Raw genomic sequence first — 16,210 nt, forward strand, 5'->3', positions numbered from 1 at the left:
TGCGCAGGTTCTGGCGTACGCACGGTTTTATAAGTCTGAATATTTTTTTTGCGTACGCCATTTTTGGCTTTCGGGCGCATATACACTTTTAGTAAGGTTCCTACACACAGTTTTATAAATGAGGCCCCAGGTCTTTCACCCATAGAAACATTTGGTGCATCATAAAGAGGAAGATGCGACAAAGAAGACCTAAGACAGTTGAGCAACTAGAAGCCTGTATTAGCACGTGAACTGCAAACAATAAATGTTTTGTTATTCATTTTACATTCATTTACAAATAAATACATAATAAATTGTTTTGTAGAGGAGATTATTTTTATAAATTAATTTTTTTTAAGATGGGCTTAAATGGTACAGCGCCACAAAACGCATGCAAACTATAGCCATTACAAGCTAACCTTGAATGAAAAAAACTTAATATTTCTCAATGTGGGCACAATGAAAATTACTATGATACTAGTCCACAGTATATTTAAGCTCCATGCATGTATTTATAAACATATTTTACATTTTTATAGGAAAACATTGTCTTTTTTCACCATTACTCACTGTGGAGCCATTTAAGCCCACCTTATGTGTTTCAGTGAGGAATCTTACATTTTCTGAAAGTGTTTAATGATAACGTGTGCTTTTACCTTATTAACCTTTTAACCTTACCTTATTTACACACAAATTACACACATTCATTCAAATGAGATAGAGCCCAAGAGATATTGTCACTTCCTGTGGAACTTTGATCGGGCATAACTCCAGAATCAAGCCAACCTAAGGCTGCATACTCCCGGTGTGGGGGGCCCACTAGGAGACCCCCCAAAACCCCAGAGTCTGGAGCCCCAACTCAGCTTCCTTCCCGAGATACACCCGGTTTAACTTCCACCTTTGACCAGCCATAACTTGAGAGCCAAACCGGCTTAAGGTTCCAGACTCCCGGTGAGGCGGGCCCACTATGAGGCCCCCCTAAGCCCAGAGTATGGAGCCCCAACTCGGCTTGGCTCCCGAGATACACCCGGTCAAACTTCCAGCTTGACTCCAGCTACAACTCCAGTCAAGCCGACTTAAAGCTCCAGACCACCGGCCACCAACACCTTCCCATACCACCCAGGGCTGTAATCAAACATTAGAAAAAGTTTTTTTATTTTTTATTCTTCCCTGTCACTGAATAAATATATTGATGTTTTACTTCTTTAAAATCAATAAAAAAATATATATTTTGTGAATCAAAGATGATGTGGGCTTATTTGGAACACATGCGGGCTTAAATGGTGCCAAAGTACCAATTAAGCCCATGCCAGACTTCTGACTTTATTCCTAAATTATCTTAATTTTATATTTTAAAATGTACATCAACTAATTAATACAATTTCAAATGAGAGATTAATCTTGCATTTTAACAAATATTTTTTCTTATAAACTAATATCTGTCAATATCTATGGAAAAAACCTAGACTTAGATTTTGGTGGGCTTAATGGGTACACTTACCCATTTGTAATGTATGCATATAAACATTTATATTTAATGTATGTAATGTCTTCAATGTATTCCATTTGATCAGTTGTATATAATCATTCTCCCTTACATAGAGACATCATCTCTTAGAAAAACAGTTAAATTTACTGATATATTGAATTCATTGTTTAAAAAAAGAGATATTGCACAAATTATAAACACAATCAAGAAAAGAAAAAGATTTCTGTTTTGATCTGAGAGTGAAGAGTGTGTCATTGTTCTCTAAAGGTTGTATAAGTGTGGTGTCACAGATGAAGGTTGTGCTGCTCTGGCTTCAGCTCTGAGATCAAACCCCTCACACCTGAGAAAACTGGATCTGTCTGAGAATAAACTAGGAGACTCAGGAGTGAAGCTGCTCTCTGCTGGACTGGCAAATCCTCACTGTAAACTGGAGGGACTGTGGTAAGATCAAACATGACTCTCACATGAAACTGTCACTGCGAATTCATAAAGTATAATCAAAATGGAATTAAATGCAGGAAAATAACTATTATTTCTTTAAGGCAAAGCAAAGCTATTAAAACAACATGATAAAATTCATCAAATAATTTTTCCGTCTGTTCATATGATGTAAGAGAATTCATATTTTTAAAGCGTTTGCTCTATTTCTCCTGCCGCTGTGAGTTTGATCTGTAAATGACTGAACACATGAGCTGCTCCTCATTGAGGTGATTCTGCAGTGCTGATAGTCACACTGAAAAACACACTTTGCAGAGATGGAAGAAGTACTCACTTCCCATACTCAAGTAGAAGTACAGATACTTGTGTTAAAATATACTCTGGTAAAAGTAGAAGTACTGATTTAACTTCTTTACTCAAGTAAAAGTAACTAAGTAAATTCCCACAATGTGCCTGTACTTTAAGTATAAAAGTAAAAGTAGCCTTGCAAATGACAACCATTTAGGGACCGTTCGGTATTTATGGAATGGACCACCGGAGGAAAATAGGGGAGGGTCATGTCTTTTTATTCTTTGTTGAGGGGAGGGTCATCCAAGTTTGTTTAGTCTAGGGGGAGGGTCACCCATTTGGTGCATATTTTTCCATGTATCTCCATGTAGCTCTCTTAGTCTCGCCCCCCCATTGCTAGCAGATGGGTCTGACCCAACAAAAGTCAGATGCGAAAGATAAAGTCCAGTTTGGTGCTGTTTGACAGAGGCCATGCGCTTCGGGCATACATGCTCAGAAAAAGTACATCATGTCAGAACAGACCGCCAGTGAAATGTTTACCCGGCAAAGCTTTAAAGCACAAGCAAATAATGAACTTTTTTGATTGTGAATAAGTGCAGAGTCCTGTTAGTGTAACTCTACCACTGCGTTAACATGTGATGTGAATGTACGTGGAGTTTTACAGTATTGGGACTGAGGCGCCAGAACTGCAGCTGAATGAACGTGCGCTGTAGCGCGATACTACCATATTTCTTCAAAAGCAGATCGTGGACTTCATGCGTTGTCTCAGATCGGATTGCTATCTGATTTATCAAAACGATTCCATTTACACCTGGTGACATAAATGTGTTTTTAAATGTGTCACCGAAAGCAACAGATATGAGCTGCATTTTATTGATCATCAGCTAAAATTTCTGATGAGGTTCTGTCGGGTCGTCTTGTGGAAAGAACAGATATTCGTGTTAAAAATGTAAGGATTAAAAGTAAAAAGTCGGCACAAAAATAAATAGTAAAGTAAAAATATCAGAAAAATCTACTTGAGTCCAGTAATGAAGTATTTATACTTCCCATCTCTGACCCTTTGACATCGTGATATACATTAAACACCCTTTAATGTATATCACACTCAATCTCAGCACAGTCAGGATTAACACAGTCCATTCATTTTAATTTTAGGGGGAAACTGGAAACTGTAGAGATGTTTCTCTGGAGAAACATCGATGACACGTCAGTGTCTGTATTATTAATGAGACTGCGTGTTCTTATCCTATGAGAAGACATTTCTCTTATTCATGACAGCACATGGTGTTTTTCTATGACAGAAGCTTCAAACTGTAAAATCAGGCAGTAGTTTAGAGAGGCATTCATGGGTCGCAAGTGTGTGTTTCCATGGTGCAAGAGTTGAGTGTGTTGCAGGCTTCCCAAACATTTATACTGTTAAAGGGAAAATACAGATTGTGTTAAATGATTTGGTAGGAATTTCACTGTCCGCTGTAAAATCCTCCAGTTTCCCCCTGATATGTAGTGAGAGCCGGCATGGGCCGCTGACAGATGACAGTTGCTCGTCCCTCTCTCTCTCTCCTCTGTCTTGCTCTGCCACACACACTCCCTCTCTTCTTCTCACAGCCGCACACACACATTTAAAGTGTAAATTGCAGGTTAACCACCACAACCAATTAATGTGTAAATTAAAGTGCTCAATATGTATACATTTAAACATTTCCGTCTTAAAATGTGTTAAAATAACATTTATTGGGGTTTCTCAAAAGGTAGCATGTTTTTTACTGTAGTTTTGAGATAATGACATTTATGCGTGGTTTGTGAAAATACAAAAAACAATTGTCACTGAAATAAGGCCATGAAACCCATACTGATTATTTCTTCACAAGACTTTTGAAAATTGTATGACGTAGCCTAGAATATTTGCTCTAAAACTATGTGAAAATCATCCTGACTGCTCATTCAGATAAGACAATATATTGATTTAAAATTTGTAAGACGTGTTTTGTGTAAGAAAGCTTTATGCGGGAGGTGTAAACATCATTAATATGTATTGTTTTCACACCTGAGAAAGACAAAGACTCTCCCTAATGCCCCTATTAGGAGCTATCAGGCCCTATCATTCTGAGCAACCTTGCACAAAGAATGAGGAGATTTAAAAAAGAATGGCTTTTTGATTGATTAGACTTATTTACAACACAACATAATTTCAAAGATACACAACAAATGACAAAAAAGCACATTATTGAAAACAATGATCCAAAGACAGAGACCTTTGTGCCATGCCTAAAAACATTGTACATACCTTTCATTTCCAAGGTGTTTGATTTTCACTTTACCATGTTCATGTACAGAGACTCATGTGAATGTTGAAGTCAGCAGGACTCAGTGGCATCTGGTCCCTGTATAAAAAAAAAAAAAAACTGTGAACATGCTGATATCAAGAGAAACTATAGGGCTGTACAGTTAAAAATGTTTGTTTTTTTCTGGTTAAAATTGCTTTTTAAAATTCACAGAATATACACACAAATGTTTCCAACAATATATAATAATAACAATAACCTATAGCAGCCTATAAATCTTTCAAAAGGAACACTTCAGTAAAAACTACTAGAAAAAAAATATATTGATTATCATGTGACTTCAAATGTTTCCATTCGTTATGATGATATAATAAAAAAAAAGTTACATTCAAACACAGAGCGCGCTCCAAAATATGTTACATTCAAACGCACAGCGCGCTCCAAAATATGAAACATTATGGTTACCATATAATACATATCTACGTTTGAGCAGATATCCAGAAAGAGTATTTAACAGTTACACGGCTCTAAATATTATAATATTCACCATATATCTAGCAACAGTTCAACTGCAATGTGAAGTTTAGGAAACAATAATATTCAACTAATATAATTAAGAATTTCTTACCTTACATCTTTCTTGTCTTCAAATCGTGTTCTTCTTCTGAGGTAAATCCAATGTAAGCTCACGGCGTGTCTTCCAAACTCGACGAAAAGGAGAGACTTATGAAGTTTGGTGCTTTGTTTTTGAGGTAAAGAGCGCGTTCGCGTGACACGTGGACGATTTGCATGTGAATCTCTAAACAGAGAATATTTGTTTTCAGTTTGAATCCGATAATTTAAAAGTACACACTTAAATGTTTATAAAGGTATATGGCTCATAAATGTGTGACAAGTATTCGCTGAGTTTTGATTCAGTTTATAGACGTGCTCAAGAAAAAAAAAGTTCACCGCGACAGAGAGGCAGAACGCACACCCTGTTTATTTTCTTTATTTTACAAAAGCACAATGTTTTGATTTGATTGTAAGTTGACACATATAAAAGTAGACATCTCACAGATTCCTTTTTCTGTGTGACCACAAATGACGGAGTAATTTAAGTTTATTGTGCTACAATGTGAAGAAAACCCAGACCTCAGAGGGTTAAATTATAACCTCCCTCTCTCGCTCTGAATAATATTTGAATATTTCTCGGCAATCGATTATTTTTGGCTTCAAACATTATTTGGGCTGATTGATACTTCACAAGATTGCGATATGATTTTGTCAAAGGTTTAATAGACAGACGAATTTGAAGAAGATCGTGTGTGTGTTTGAATGGAGATCACAGTATTTTAAAGATGAATCGTGCAGCTCTACTGTCTTATCTCTCTCTCAGCATATGATCAGCGCGAGGGCTTTCAGTGCTTTCAGTCTCACGTCTCTTCCACACGTCCACTTGAAATGGATATTACGACCCTCATAGATAACGACACATTTCATCCTCTGTTGGACCAAAAGTGGCTAACTTCTGTCAACCCCGTCTATAAGCAAGGACAAAACTAAAGCAATTTAATTTGAATCAATATTGATTCTGGAATAATAAAAAATCTATTTTAAAATCATGACCCAAAATATTGCGATAGTTTGGTGAGTCGATTTTTTTTCTCCCAGTCCTAAAACACACAAGTTCCTTAAAATGTTTACAAATAAATTAATTACACACACATAGGCCTGTCACGATAACAAATTTTGCTGGACGATAAATTGTCCAAGAAATTATCGCGATAAACGATAATATTGTCGTTCTGAGACCATTTTCATTTAATATAATTATAATGGCATAATAATGCAGGTACACCTTTTCAACGATCTATAAACTTTTATTTCTAAAGAATATTAAACATTGAAAATGGAAAACATTTTAAATATTAAAAAAATGAACAAAACAACCAAAAACAATAAAAGCAATGGACTCTTAGTGTCTGTTAACAAAATAAATGTCTGTTAATAAATAAAATGGATGTAAACAAAATTGCACTTCAAAAAATATTAAAGTCCCCGTGAACCGGAAGTTGCAAACGACTTTTCTCCAGTGTTATGACGTATTTCCCAGTGAAAAGGAATATTGAACAGAGGGCAGGGTTTTACTCTTGCGCTCCTCCTCTCCATCTCTGCTCATAGCAGACTAACGGTTTGAGGGGAGTGGTTAAGCATTGCCCAAACCAATTCCTCAAACCTACGTCATCAGAGAAGGTCCTCCAATGCAGAGGGGAGGGGCATTTTCAGATTTTGATTAAAGATTACCATGGTAAAAAATTTTTTTTTTAAATATTTTCTTGCACGGATTAATTGTTCACCACAAGACTAGTAATATGCGCTAACAAAGTAAATAGGGTCAATTTTGATTTCATGGGGACTTTAAACATTAGGCTTTAGACATTAGGCATAAATAGTGATACATTCCATAACAGGCAAAACTGACAGTTAGGACCTTTGTAAACAAAACAAAAAAAAAGCCTCAACAAGCCATATCGCACAATTTTGCACTGTTACTCCTGTTACTTTGTCCTCCTGTTACTTTGTCAAGTGATTGTGTACTGTCGGGAAGACGGAGATGCGCTTTATTACGTGTATATGCTACGCACTGAAAATACTTGGTTAGGATTAGGGGTGAGGAGTGCGTGCGTATTACACGGCATAAAGAGTGTATCATATGCACACAAAAACTATTTTTGGCGTATAAATGGCACGAGAAATAACATTCGTGGTATAGATACGCATTTTCATGTGATCGGGCTCGCTGTCGCAACTCACAACTAGCGTCTTCTCTCTCTCCAGGCAGTCGCCGCAAACAGTCCCGCCGGCGCTTTCCCACACAAAGACCATGTGACTGACAAGCGCCGCCTCCCCACACAAAGACCATGCAACTGACAAGAGAGTTCACTCCTCCTATACGCTAAAGAACCGAGAGTGGTCATCCAGTCTCTTTGGTAGAGACTGAGAGAGAGAGACGAGGAAAACAAACAAGCATGCAAATGGAATTATCGCGGCCGAAAAAATTATCGAGCTCATTTTTTTTTATCGTGCGATTAATTGACTTATCGACTATCGCGACAGGCCTACACACACACACACACACACACACACACACACACACACACACACACACACACGTTGGGTTTCCATGTTTTATGTGAATTTTCCATAGAAATAATGATTTTTATATTGTAAACTGTATATTGAATCCCCTTATCCTAACTGATGTAATTTAACAACTTTTTTTTCTAATGAATATTTGTATATATTTCATATTGACAGCATTACGTTATTTATTTTTAAGTGTCATGTTTATCTCTGGATATAGGCTTAATGTGTGTCATTGTTCTCTATAGGTTGAGTAGGTGTGGTGTGACAGATAAAGGTTGTGCTGCTCTGGCTTCAGCTCTGAGATCAAACCCCTCACACCTGAGAAAACTGGATCTGTCTGGGAATAAACTAGGAGACTCAGGAGTGAAGCTGCTCTCTGCTGTACTGGCGAATCCTCACTGTAAACTGGAGAAACTGTGGTAAGATCATCTCTACCATAAAGACTCGGAGTGAATAAGGATTAATATGTACAGTAGATATTGTATAGAGTATATCTTTGGTGTAAGCCCCATCCAGTGGTTCAGCGACAGATTCCAGCTTGAGCCGTCAGATCCTGCCGGCGGTAGAAGGCAACGGTGAGGAGTCTCCCTGAAGAGGAACATTTACATCTTACTATATTATTATCTCCCAAAAGAAAGTAAAACTAACAGTTAAATAAACCGGACGAACTACAAACCAGACAACAGTTGCAGGATACAGTGAAGAGGGTTTTTACATTACAAATGTTTGCTGTAAATCAACTTGCCTTGTAATGCTTGTGCAAACAGACCCTTGTAAAAGTGTGAGCATTGCCTCAAAATGTGTGTGTGCAGCTGAAAAGAGGGAAGTGGTGTGTGTTTCACCTGAACCAGGGCTGTCACCATATCAGCTTTATCACTACATGATTATCATGGCCAAAATAACACACGATAACAATATATCACCATATCTATGGAAATATATAAAAAAAAAATAATGCTATCAGTCAAATTCATCTTTACTTTGTTTATTTTGTGTTATTTTTGAAGAATCACTTCATCACATACAAAAGGAACAATTACACTTAATGCGACCGGTTTGAAATAATGGCAACACTTTATCACAAGTATACAGTAACACAGCGCTTATAAATCATTTAAAACTATTAGTTTATAGTTAATGAATAGTACATAATAGTATATAAGCTGTAGTTAATATATTAAGAGACTATACAAATAGTGAAATCTTTGTTCACTGTAATTAACCAAGTATTATTGTTTAATTAGCTCTTCTGTAAAGAGTTAGATAATGCTTTGTTAACAGCGTATTAACCATAAATAGTTCTCACTTTAGATTAGGTCACGGAAAATCAGAAAATGTCATTAAGTTACATTTTGTGTACACACACGCACACACACACACACACACACACACACACACACACACACTCACTCACTCTCTCTCTCTCTCTCTCTCTCTCTCTCTCTCTCTCTCTCTCTCTCTCTCTCACACACATACACACACACACACACACACGCGCGCACACCAGAGTTTCCGCTAGAAAAAAATGGTGCCGGTCAAAGTGACCGGCAGAGGTTTCGTTTTCCGGACATTTTTATGATATGCCGGTCAAATATCGCCTCTTAATTAGTCAAGTTGAGGAAAACTGGAGGCAGGCTATGTAACTGAAAAAATGACATGATCAGGCCATATAGAATGCAACATGTTTATTAGCCTAATTTTCAAATAGGCGGAAAAAAACATGAACGTCCGATTGGTGTCAATCAACGGCAATTGTTTTTACTATGGTTTCACATTCATAGTTAAACAAACCAATCCCCCTTCCTCACATAAAATATCTGAATAGTAGCCTATTGTTTTTACTCAAGCGAACTTAATTATACACTCTCAGTATGTCTCATTTTAGCTGGTAACATTTAAATTGGACACCGTGAAATGACTCCTTGTCAAATGAACTGAAACAAACAAATTAAATTGAGCACCGCAACGTGGTCATTGCTCTGACTGTTCAATGAGAGCAGACATTCTCAAATTATTCGACCCTCTTGTGAATCCATTGCGTCGTCCTGCCTTTTCGCAGTGCGAACAGATAATTTTTTCGTTACCATCAACTGCCTCACATCTTAGCCATTGTGAGCAATTGTCACTCCATTCCGACCGATACGCCCTACACTTCGGCTTTTTCTCCGGTGGTGGTGGAGCTGTCTGGACATCTGAGGCTTCAGGCGTTCCTGATGCACCATCGTCCGTCACGTCTGGCCTCTGAAAAAAGCTTTTAAGGCTAGTCTGCCTGGGCCTGGCGTTTGAAACGTCTCACTCATTCATTCGTTGTTTAGGTCTATATTACAGCCGTTTTAGGCGTGCGCTTTATTTGAAATGCAGCATGCGATGTTGTTTAATAACTTTTAAACGGTAGAGCCTGTTCCTTTATAACATAGCCAAAGGTCGGTGTATTTTTGCTTTATATATTTTAGGCTTATTCTCAAATTCAGATTGTGTTAGGTGGGCGGGATTATTAGGCAATTTTAATCGGACAATTTGACCGGAGAGATTTAATTTTGTCGGACATTTCATTTTTTTTTTTGGCCAATGTCCGGCAATTACCGGACAACGGAAACCCTGGCGCACACACACACTCACTCACTCACACACACACTCACTCACTCACTCACATCTTTCTGAGTTTTATTTCAGAAGCATCACACAGTTCTACATTCTCTTGAATAAATAATTCAATTACAAATACATTTTTTAACAGTCACTCGTCGCCACCTAGTGGTGAAACAATGTAATCGATAAATGTGTTAGTTTAAGCAGCAAGTTTGATGTGGGGGGATGGCAGAGGCAGGCAGGCTAAATACACATTAATTGCGCAGATATTAACATAAATAAATAGCCTATATAATATTCAATTAAAATAAACATAAATAAGACTTATTCATGTTTATTTATTTATTTTTATCGATTGCAATGTATTAATTAATCACGATTAATCGCCGTTAAAAAAATCCATACTTTTTAACATATTATAATGTAATAATTTCACAATTAATCTCCAAATTAATGTAGAAAAACATAAAGACAGTAGGCTATATTTTAAATATTTGTCTAACAGGTAGGAAAAATATACAGAAATAGAAGTTATCAAACAGTTTGTACTGCATACAATTTTTGTACTGCATCAAAATTGTACATAGATTAATCCTTATTAAAGTAAAAAAAAAATCTATAGTCAAGATCAGTGAGTGTTTTTCTGTTACCTTTGTTCTTTGATTAACTTTACTGACAGAAAGCTTTATTGGCTACTGTCTCTTTAAAACCAGCCGCTGACAGAGACACAGATTTCACACTCGTCTCATTCTCTCACAACTCTTTGCTTTCATTTACGACTTTATTTAACTAATTTAAGACTGCTCAGACTGCTCTTATGAGAATACTCGAGTGTTAATCAGGCTTGTGCACAATTCAGAATTGAATTGAGAATGACTCCTTAATTCCAATTCAATTCTTGAATTTGAATTGAATTTGAATTGATGTCAAAAACAGGACCTAGAATTACAATTTGAATTAAAGGAAGCAGAATTGCAATTCAATAAAAATTCAAAGAAATTCATATACATATTTGTATATTTAGATATGATTGCATTATAATATGTGGGGTGGCAGTGGCTCAGTGGTTCATGTAGGTTGTCTACAAACCGAAAGGTTGGTGGTTCAATCCCCGGTTCCACTTGACCAAGTGTCAAGGTTTTCCATGAGCAAGACACCTAACCCCAGACGAGCTGGCTGACGCCGTTGGTGGATGAATGTGAGGCTATGGCGCTTTGGCGGCCATAGGTCTGTGAAAGCGCTATATAAATGCAGTCCATTTACCATTTAGTCACAGAACAAATAATTAAGTTTGATGTATTGTAATTGTAATTTTTTGGAACATGACTCCATTTCCCAGAATGCTTTACTTTAACCAAGTATTTAAAATGGTTGCTAAACAATTTGAGGTGGACATCTGTTTGAAAGCACAATTTGATGGGCAACACTGGACTTTTTAAGTTTCAGAAGTCCCTTACAACTTCACTCTGCACCTGTTGAGAGAATCTTTAGTGTTGCAGGAAAGATATTCAGACCAGAACGGTGCAGACTCAATGAAAAGGAGTTGAGGAGCTATTGAGAATTAGATGCAACAGTGTTGCTCAGTAATTTTTTGCATTGGAATAAATGATAACTTCATTTACAACAACTTTGTGTTTGTGTGATTACTTTGAAATGAAAATTACATTGGAACAAAACTAATTAAACAACACTGAGGGGGTAATTTATTTCAAGAATTTGATCAATATATATTTTAGAACAAAATGTATGCAGGGTTGAGGAGTAAATAGTTACGTGAAATGAAATTTCTGTTATTAAATTACAAAATTAAAGTAATTGTATTTAGTTGTATTACTGAGGTAAAATGTTTAATTCAACTAGTTACTAATCAACTTAAAACGAAATTGCTTTGCTTTGATAAAGTTATCCAAATAAAGTAATCCAAACCACATTTATAATGGGTAACTAATAACAGTAAGCAATAACATTTACAAAGTAACCTTCCTAACACTGAATGCATGCGAGACTCAACACATTCTTTCTGTTGTGTGACTGTGTGGAATTTCTTTGAATTGCCATGAATTTAATTCCACTTCCTGTCATTCCAATTCAAATTCAATTCAATGTCCTGTGGGGCGGATTAAATTCAATTCAAATTCCAATTCATGAATTGAATGGAGGCCAATTCTGAAATTCTGAATTTTGCACAAGCCTGGTGTTAATGCCATCTCTCTCATGTTCGTCCATCCTCGGATGCTGCTGTTCTTCGTTCTTCTTCGCACGTTTTTTCCCCCCCAAACTACTTCAGTGGAAATCCCGCCCTGCACCATGTTCCTTAAAATGTTTACAAATACATTAAGCACACACATACACACAAACACACGCGCACACACACACACACAAACGTTCCTTAAAATGTTTACAGATACATTAAGCACACACACACACACACACACACACACACACACACACACACACACACACACACACACACACACACACACAGACACACATTCTTTAAAATGTTTACAAATACACTAAGCATTAAAGCACATTCACACACACGTTTGGTTTCCATGTTTTATGGGGACTTTCCATAGAAATAATAATCTCTATAAGAACAATAAACTCTATAATCAATCCCCTAATCTTAACTGATGTATTTTCACAATGTGAACTAATGAGTATTTGTATATATTTCATATTGACAGCATTATATTCATTATGGTCATGTTTATCTCTGGATATAGGCTTAATGTGTGTCATTGTTCTCTACAGGTTGTATAAGTGTGGTGTGACAGATGAAGGTTGTGCTGCTCTGGCTTCAGCTCTGAGATCAAACCCCTCACACCTGAGAGAACTGGGTTTGTCTAAGAATAAACTAGGAGACTCAGGAGTGAAGCTGCTGGAGGATCTGAGGGATGATCCACATTATAAACTGAAGACACTATTGTAAGAATAGTTTTTAACGACTTTCATCATCATATTTTCATTTGAAGTTCAAATGGCTGATTTACTTACTAGAAATATAAGTAAATTGTACCAGGTTCAGTAACTCTGTGTGTGTGTGTGAATATTTTGTCTGAGATCATCAGATAATGAGTCTTAGAGCCACTTTAGAGCAGCCTTAACTCGGCTGTGTAAAGATGCCTATGTGTCTGCTCAAAGTTCTGTGTAAAGACACAATGCCGCATAAAAGCAGACTTAAAATATGACGGGTCTGACCCTCCTCAGCCCCTAGTGTCACAGATGACTCTGATATTGTTTTGGTTCAGTGTAAATGAACGCGATCTTGTGCCGCTCTAAACTACGTCGTTGTCGTGACAACCAAACGCGCGGCGCGAGAATCAAGAAGTGGAAGACTAAACATTTCGGCCTAGCTCCATATTGTTTTAGCCAAATTAAAAAATGTCAGCCAACAAGGGACAATAAAGTAAAAGTGTCCTGTACTCACATCGTGAAGCAAACCACCAAAATAACAGAGTCGTCAACTGTGTAATCAACTGGCTTTCGCCGTTTGTAATCTTCCTTTGAAGAGACTGGCAGATCAACGCGCCGCTACATTTCTCTCAGATACGCTAAATGCTTATTCGCCGTCACTGTGTGATATTATATTCCAGAAATCATCTTCTTGAGGACGATATTTCACCCACACACGACCTGCCTGAAACGCTAGCGATAGCAGAATTGTTCTTTCTGGCTCTTTGAAAAAAATAAAAATCCTGCGGTGATCGACCTGGTGTAATAATTTATAATATATTTGTAGCATTTAAGCATTAAGAAACAGAAAATAGCTATCAGTACCACAGAATTATGACACACATCAGAGCGTGAGATCGCTATATCACACAGAGGAAATCTAAAATTCTGTATTTTTATTTATCTTGAGTTTTATTTCTTTGTTTACTATTTAATTACTTTTAAATTTGTTTTATAACACTTTGTTACAACTGTAGTTTTAAAATAGTAATGTTCAAAGTATTATTTCCCGCGATTTTAATTCCTGTGTAAATGCATTTATGTTCTCGGCGTCAGAGAATAAACATTCTGTGTAAATGCACATTTTGTGATTTTATGCCGCTTCAGATTTGGTTTCTGTGTAAAGACGCCTTATGTGTGTGATAATCTGGATTTGGGTTGTTATTAACTGATATTAAATGTGTAGTGAGTGTAATGATAATTTCTGCTGGTTTTGTACTTTGAGCATCAGATAGAAGCAATATGATCAATATAGATTATCTAGTTAGTTTTCTTATGAAAAGATGTGACAGATGTAATATCTCATACTGCATATGTGACTGTGTGTGTGTTTTATTTTAGTTTATAAATGACAGTCTGATCTTCTGCTGATCATCTGATGGTGAATAAGGATCCACTACAGAGACTCAGTCAACAGAATCAACAGAGACTGAAGATACAGTGACTTCACTGTTATAAATTAAGACTTCATTTAGATTTCAGCGATCCTCTGACAGACCTGATGAGGCGGCAGTGAAACTCCTTTTATTTCACAGCAAATTACAGTTTCTCATTCATAGATTAATCATTTTATGTGTATAAATGCACAGTAACTCAAAAAGCTCTGAGTTTTGTCACAGAGTAAATAAAGAGCCTGAATATCTCTGTGTTTGTGTTGTACCAGCAGAGGGAGACAAACACTGATGAAATATTAATTTTTCATAATTATGAGAAGAAGAAAAACAGTTCAAGCTCACTTTTAGAAAACAGTGGAAGCTTGAGTTTATACATCATGTTTTTATTAATAGTTGCATTACATTTGTATTAATGTATTAAAGGGGTCATATGATGTGTTTTCATGTTTTCTTTTTCTTTAGTGTGTTGTGTTGCTGTTTTGCATGTATAAGATCTGCAAACTTACAAAGCTCAAAGTCTCCTACAAAAGATTTTGGTGCTCGAGCCCCTTTTTCAAAATTAATCAGAAGTGCCCCTCTCAAACAAATATCAATGATAATATTGTGGTCAATCAAACAATATGCATTTGATTATAATTAACATGACAATGTGAACAAAACTAACAACAATTTATTATTTTTTCCGAAGTGTTGACAACTTAGTGTTAACTAATAATTGTTATAAACTTTTACTACCAACAAAATATTAGTGCGTTCCTGGAACTGGGCGTCGTTACACTACATCCTTATGATCGCTTTCTGCCAGGACTTTTACAGGCTTTTCTCAACTCAGTGAAGTGACCTCGACGTCCAGGTTAGCGGTAGCATGAGCCGTCAGGCAAGTGCAGTTTAAGTAAACTGGTGTACTTACAAACTTTCCAATGCCTTGTTTTATGACTACAGAACCTATTAGTACTACTGTAGAAGTTTGATGCCATTCTGGGCATTATTAGTGCGGTAATTTACGAGATAAATCCTTGGATCCATTAGCGCCTGCACTAAGCTATTCAGCTGATTTCTCTAAATAAGATCTAACTTTAATAATGTTCGACCGAGGGAGAAAAAGGCTTCTGGGGGTGTTTGGCTCGAGGTCATGGTGCAAAGGACCCTAGGTTGATTTTACTCTGAACCATCCCTTTAAGACTCTGGTTTTCTTCGGGGTCCTTTTAACCCGCAAAAGACTTTTGCTGAATTTAAAAAAAAAAAAATTCTTTGTCCAGATGGCATGAAACTTTGTATCACTCTCAACCCTTTATAGATTTTTTTTTTTATTATATCTGTTTTTATGTTAGCGTGAAAAAAGTAGTTACACTCGTTGTCTTTGGGGTCTCCAGGGACCCCAGACAATAACATGTAATTTTGTAACAGAATAATCGTTTTTTTTTATTAACAAATGTAAATTTACTCTGTTTATTAATGTTTTTACTCCACATTTGTGCAGTATTTATGCAGTTTTGGAGGATTTATGATATATTTTAAATTTATATAAATATATATATATATATATTTATTTTAAATAGGTTTTTATACAAAAACAGCTTTTTATGTAAAATTCACTTTATAAAAGACCCAGATTTCTAAATTTCATTCAGTGGCTAAAATTATAATTTTTTACTTTTAAATTA

The 16,210-nt window shown here is 36.4% G+C and overlaps 1 protein-coding gene across 1 annotated transcript in view; it reads left to right on the top strand.

Moving 5' to 3' along the window:
- LOC308704147 (NLR family CARD domain-containing protein 3-like) overlaps positions 1-15,462 on the top strand; it is a 37,114-nt gene extending 21,652 nt beyond the window's left edge. Inside the window, exons 8-11 of the mRNA XM_081388259.1 lie at positions 1,736-1,909; positions 7,851-8,024; positions 12,952-13,125; positions 14,494-15,462. Of these exons, the coding sequence (XP_081244385.1) occupies positions 1,736-1,909; positions 7,851-8,024; positions 12,952-13,125; positions 14,494-14,500 (529 nt within the window). The 3' untranslated portion in view covers positions 14,501-15,462. The remainder of the gene's footprint in view (positions 1-1,735; positions 1,910-7,850; positions 8,025-12,951; positions 13,126-14,493) is intronic.
- The last annotated feature ends 748 nt before the right edge of the window (positions 15,463-16,210 follow it).

The sequence above is a fragment of the Scardinius erythrophthalmus genome, assembly GCF_964197995.2.
Source record: "Scardinius erythrophthalmus genome assembly, chromosome: 16".
Lineage (NCBI taxonomy): Eukaryota > Metazoa > Chordata > Actinopteri > Cypriniformes > Leuciscidae > Scardinius > Scardinius erythrophthalmus.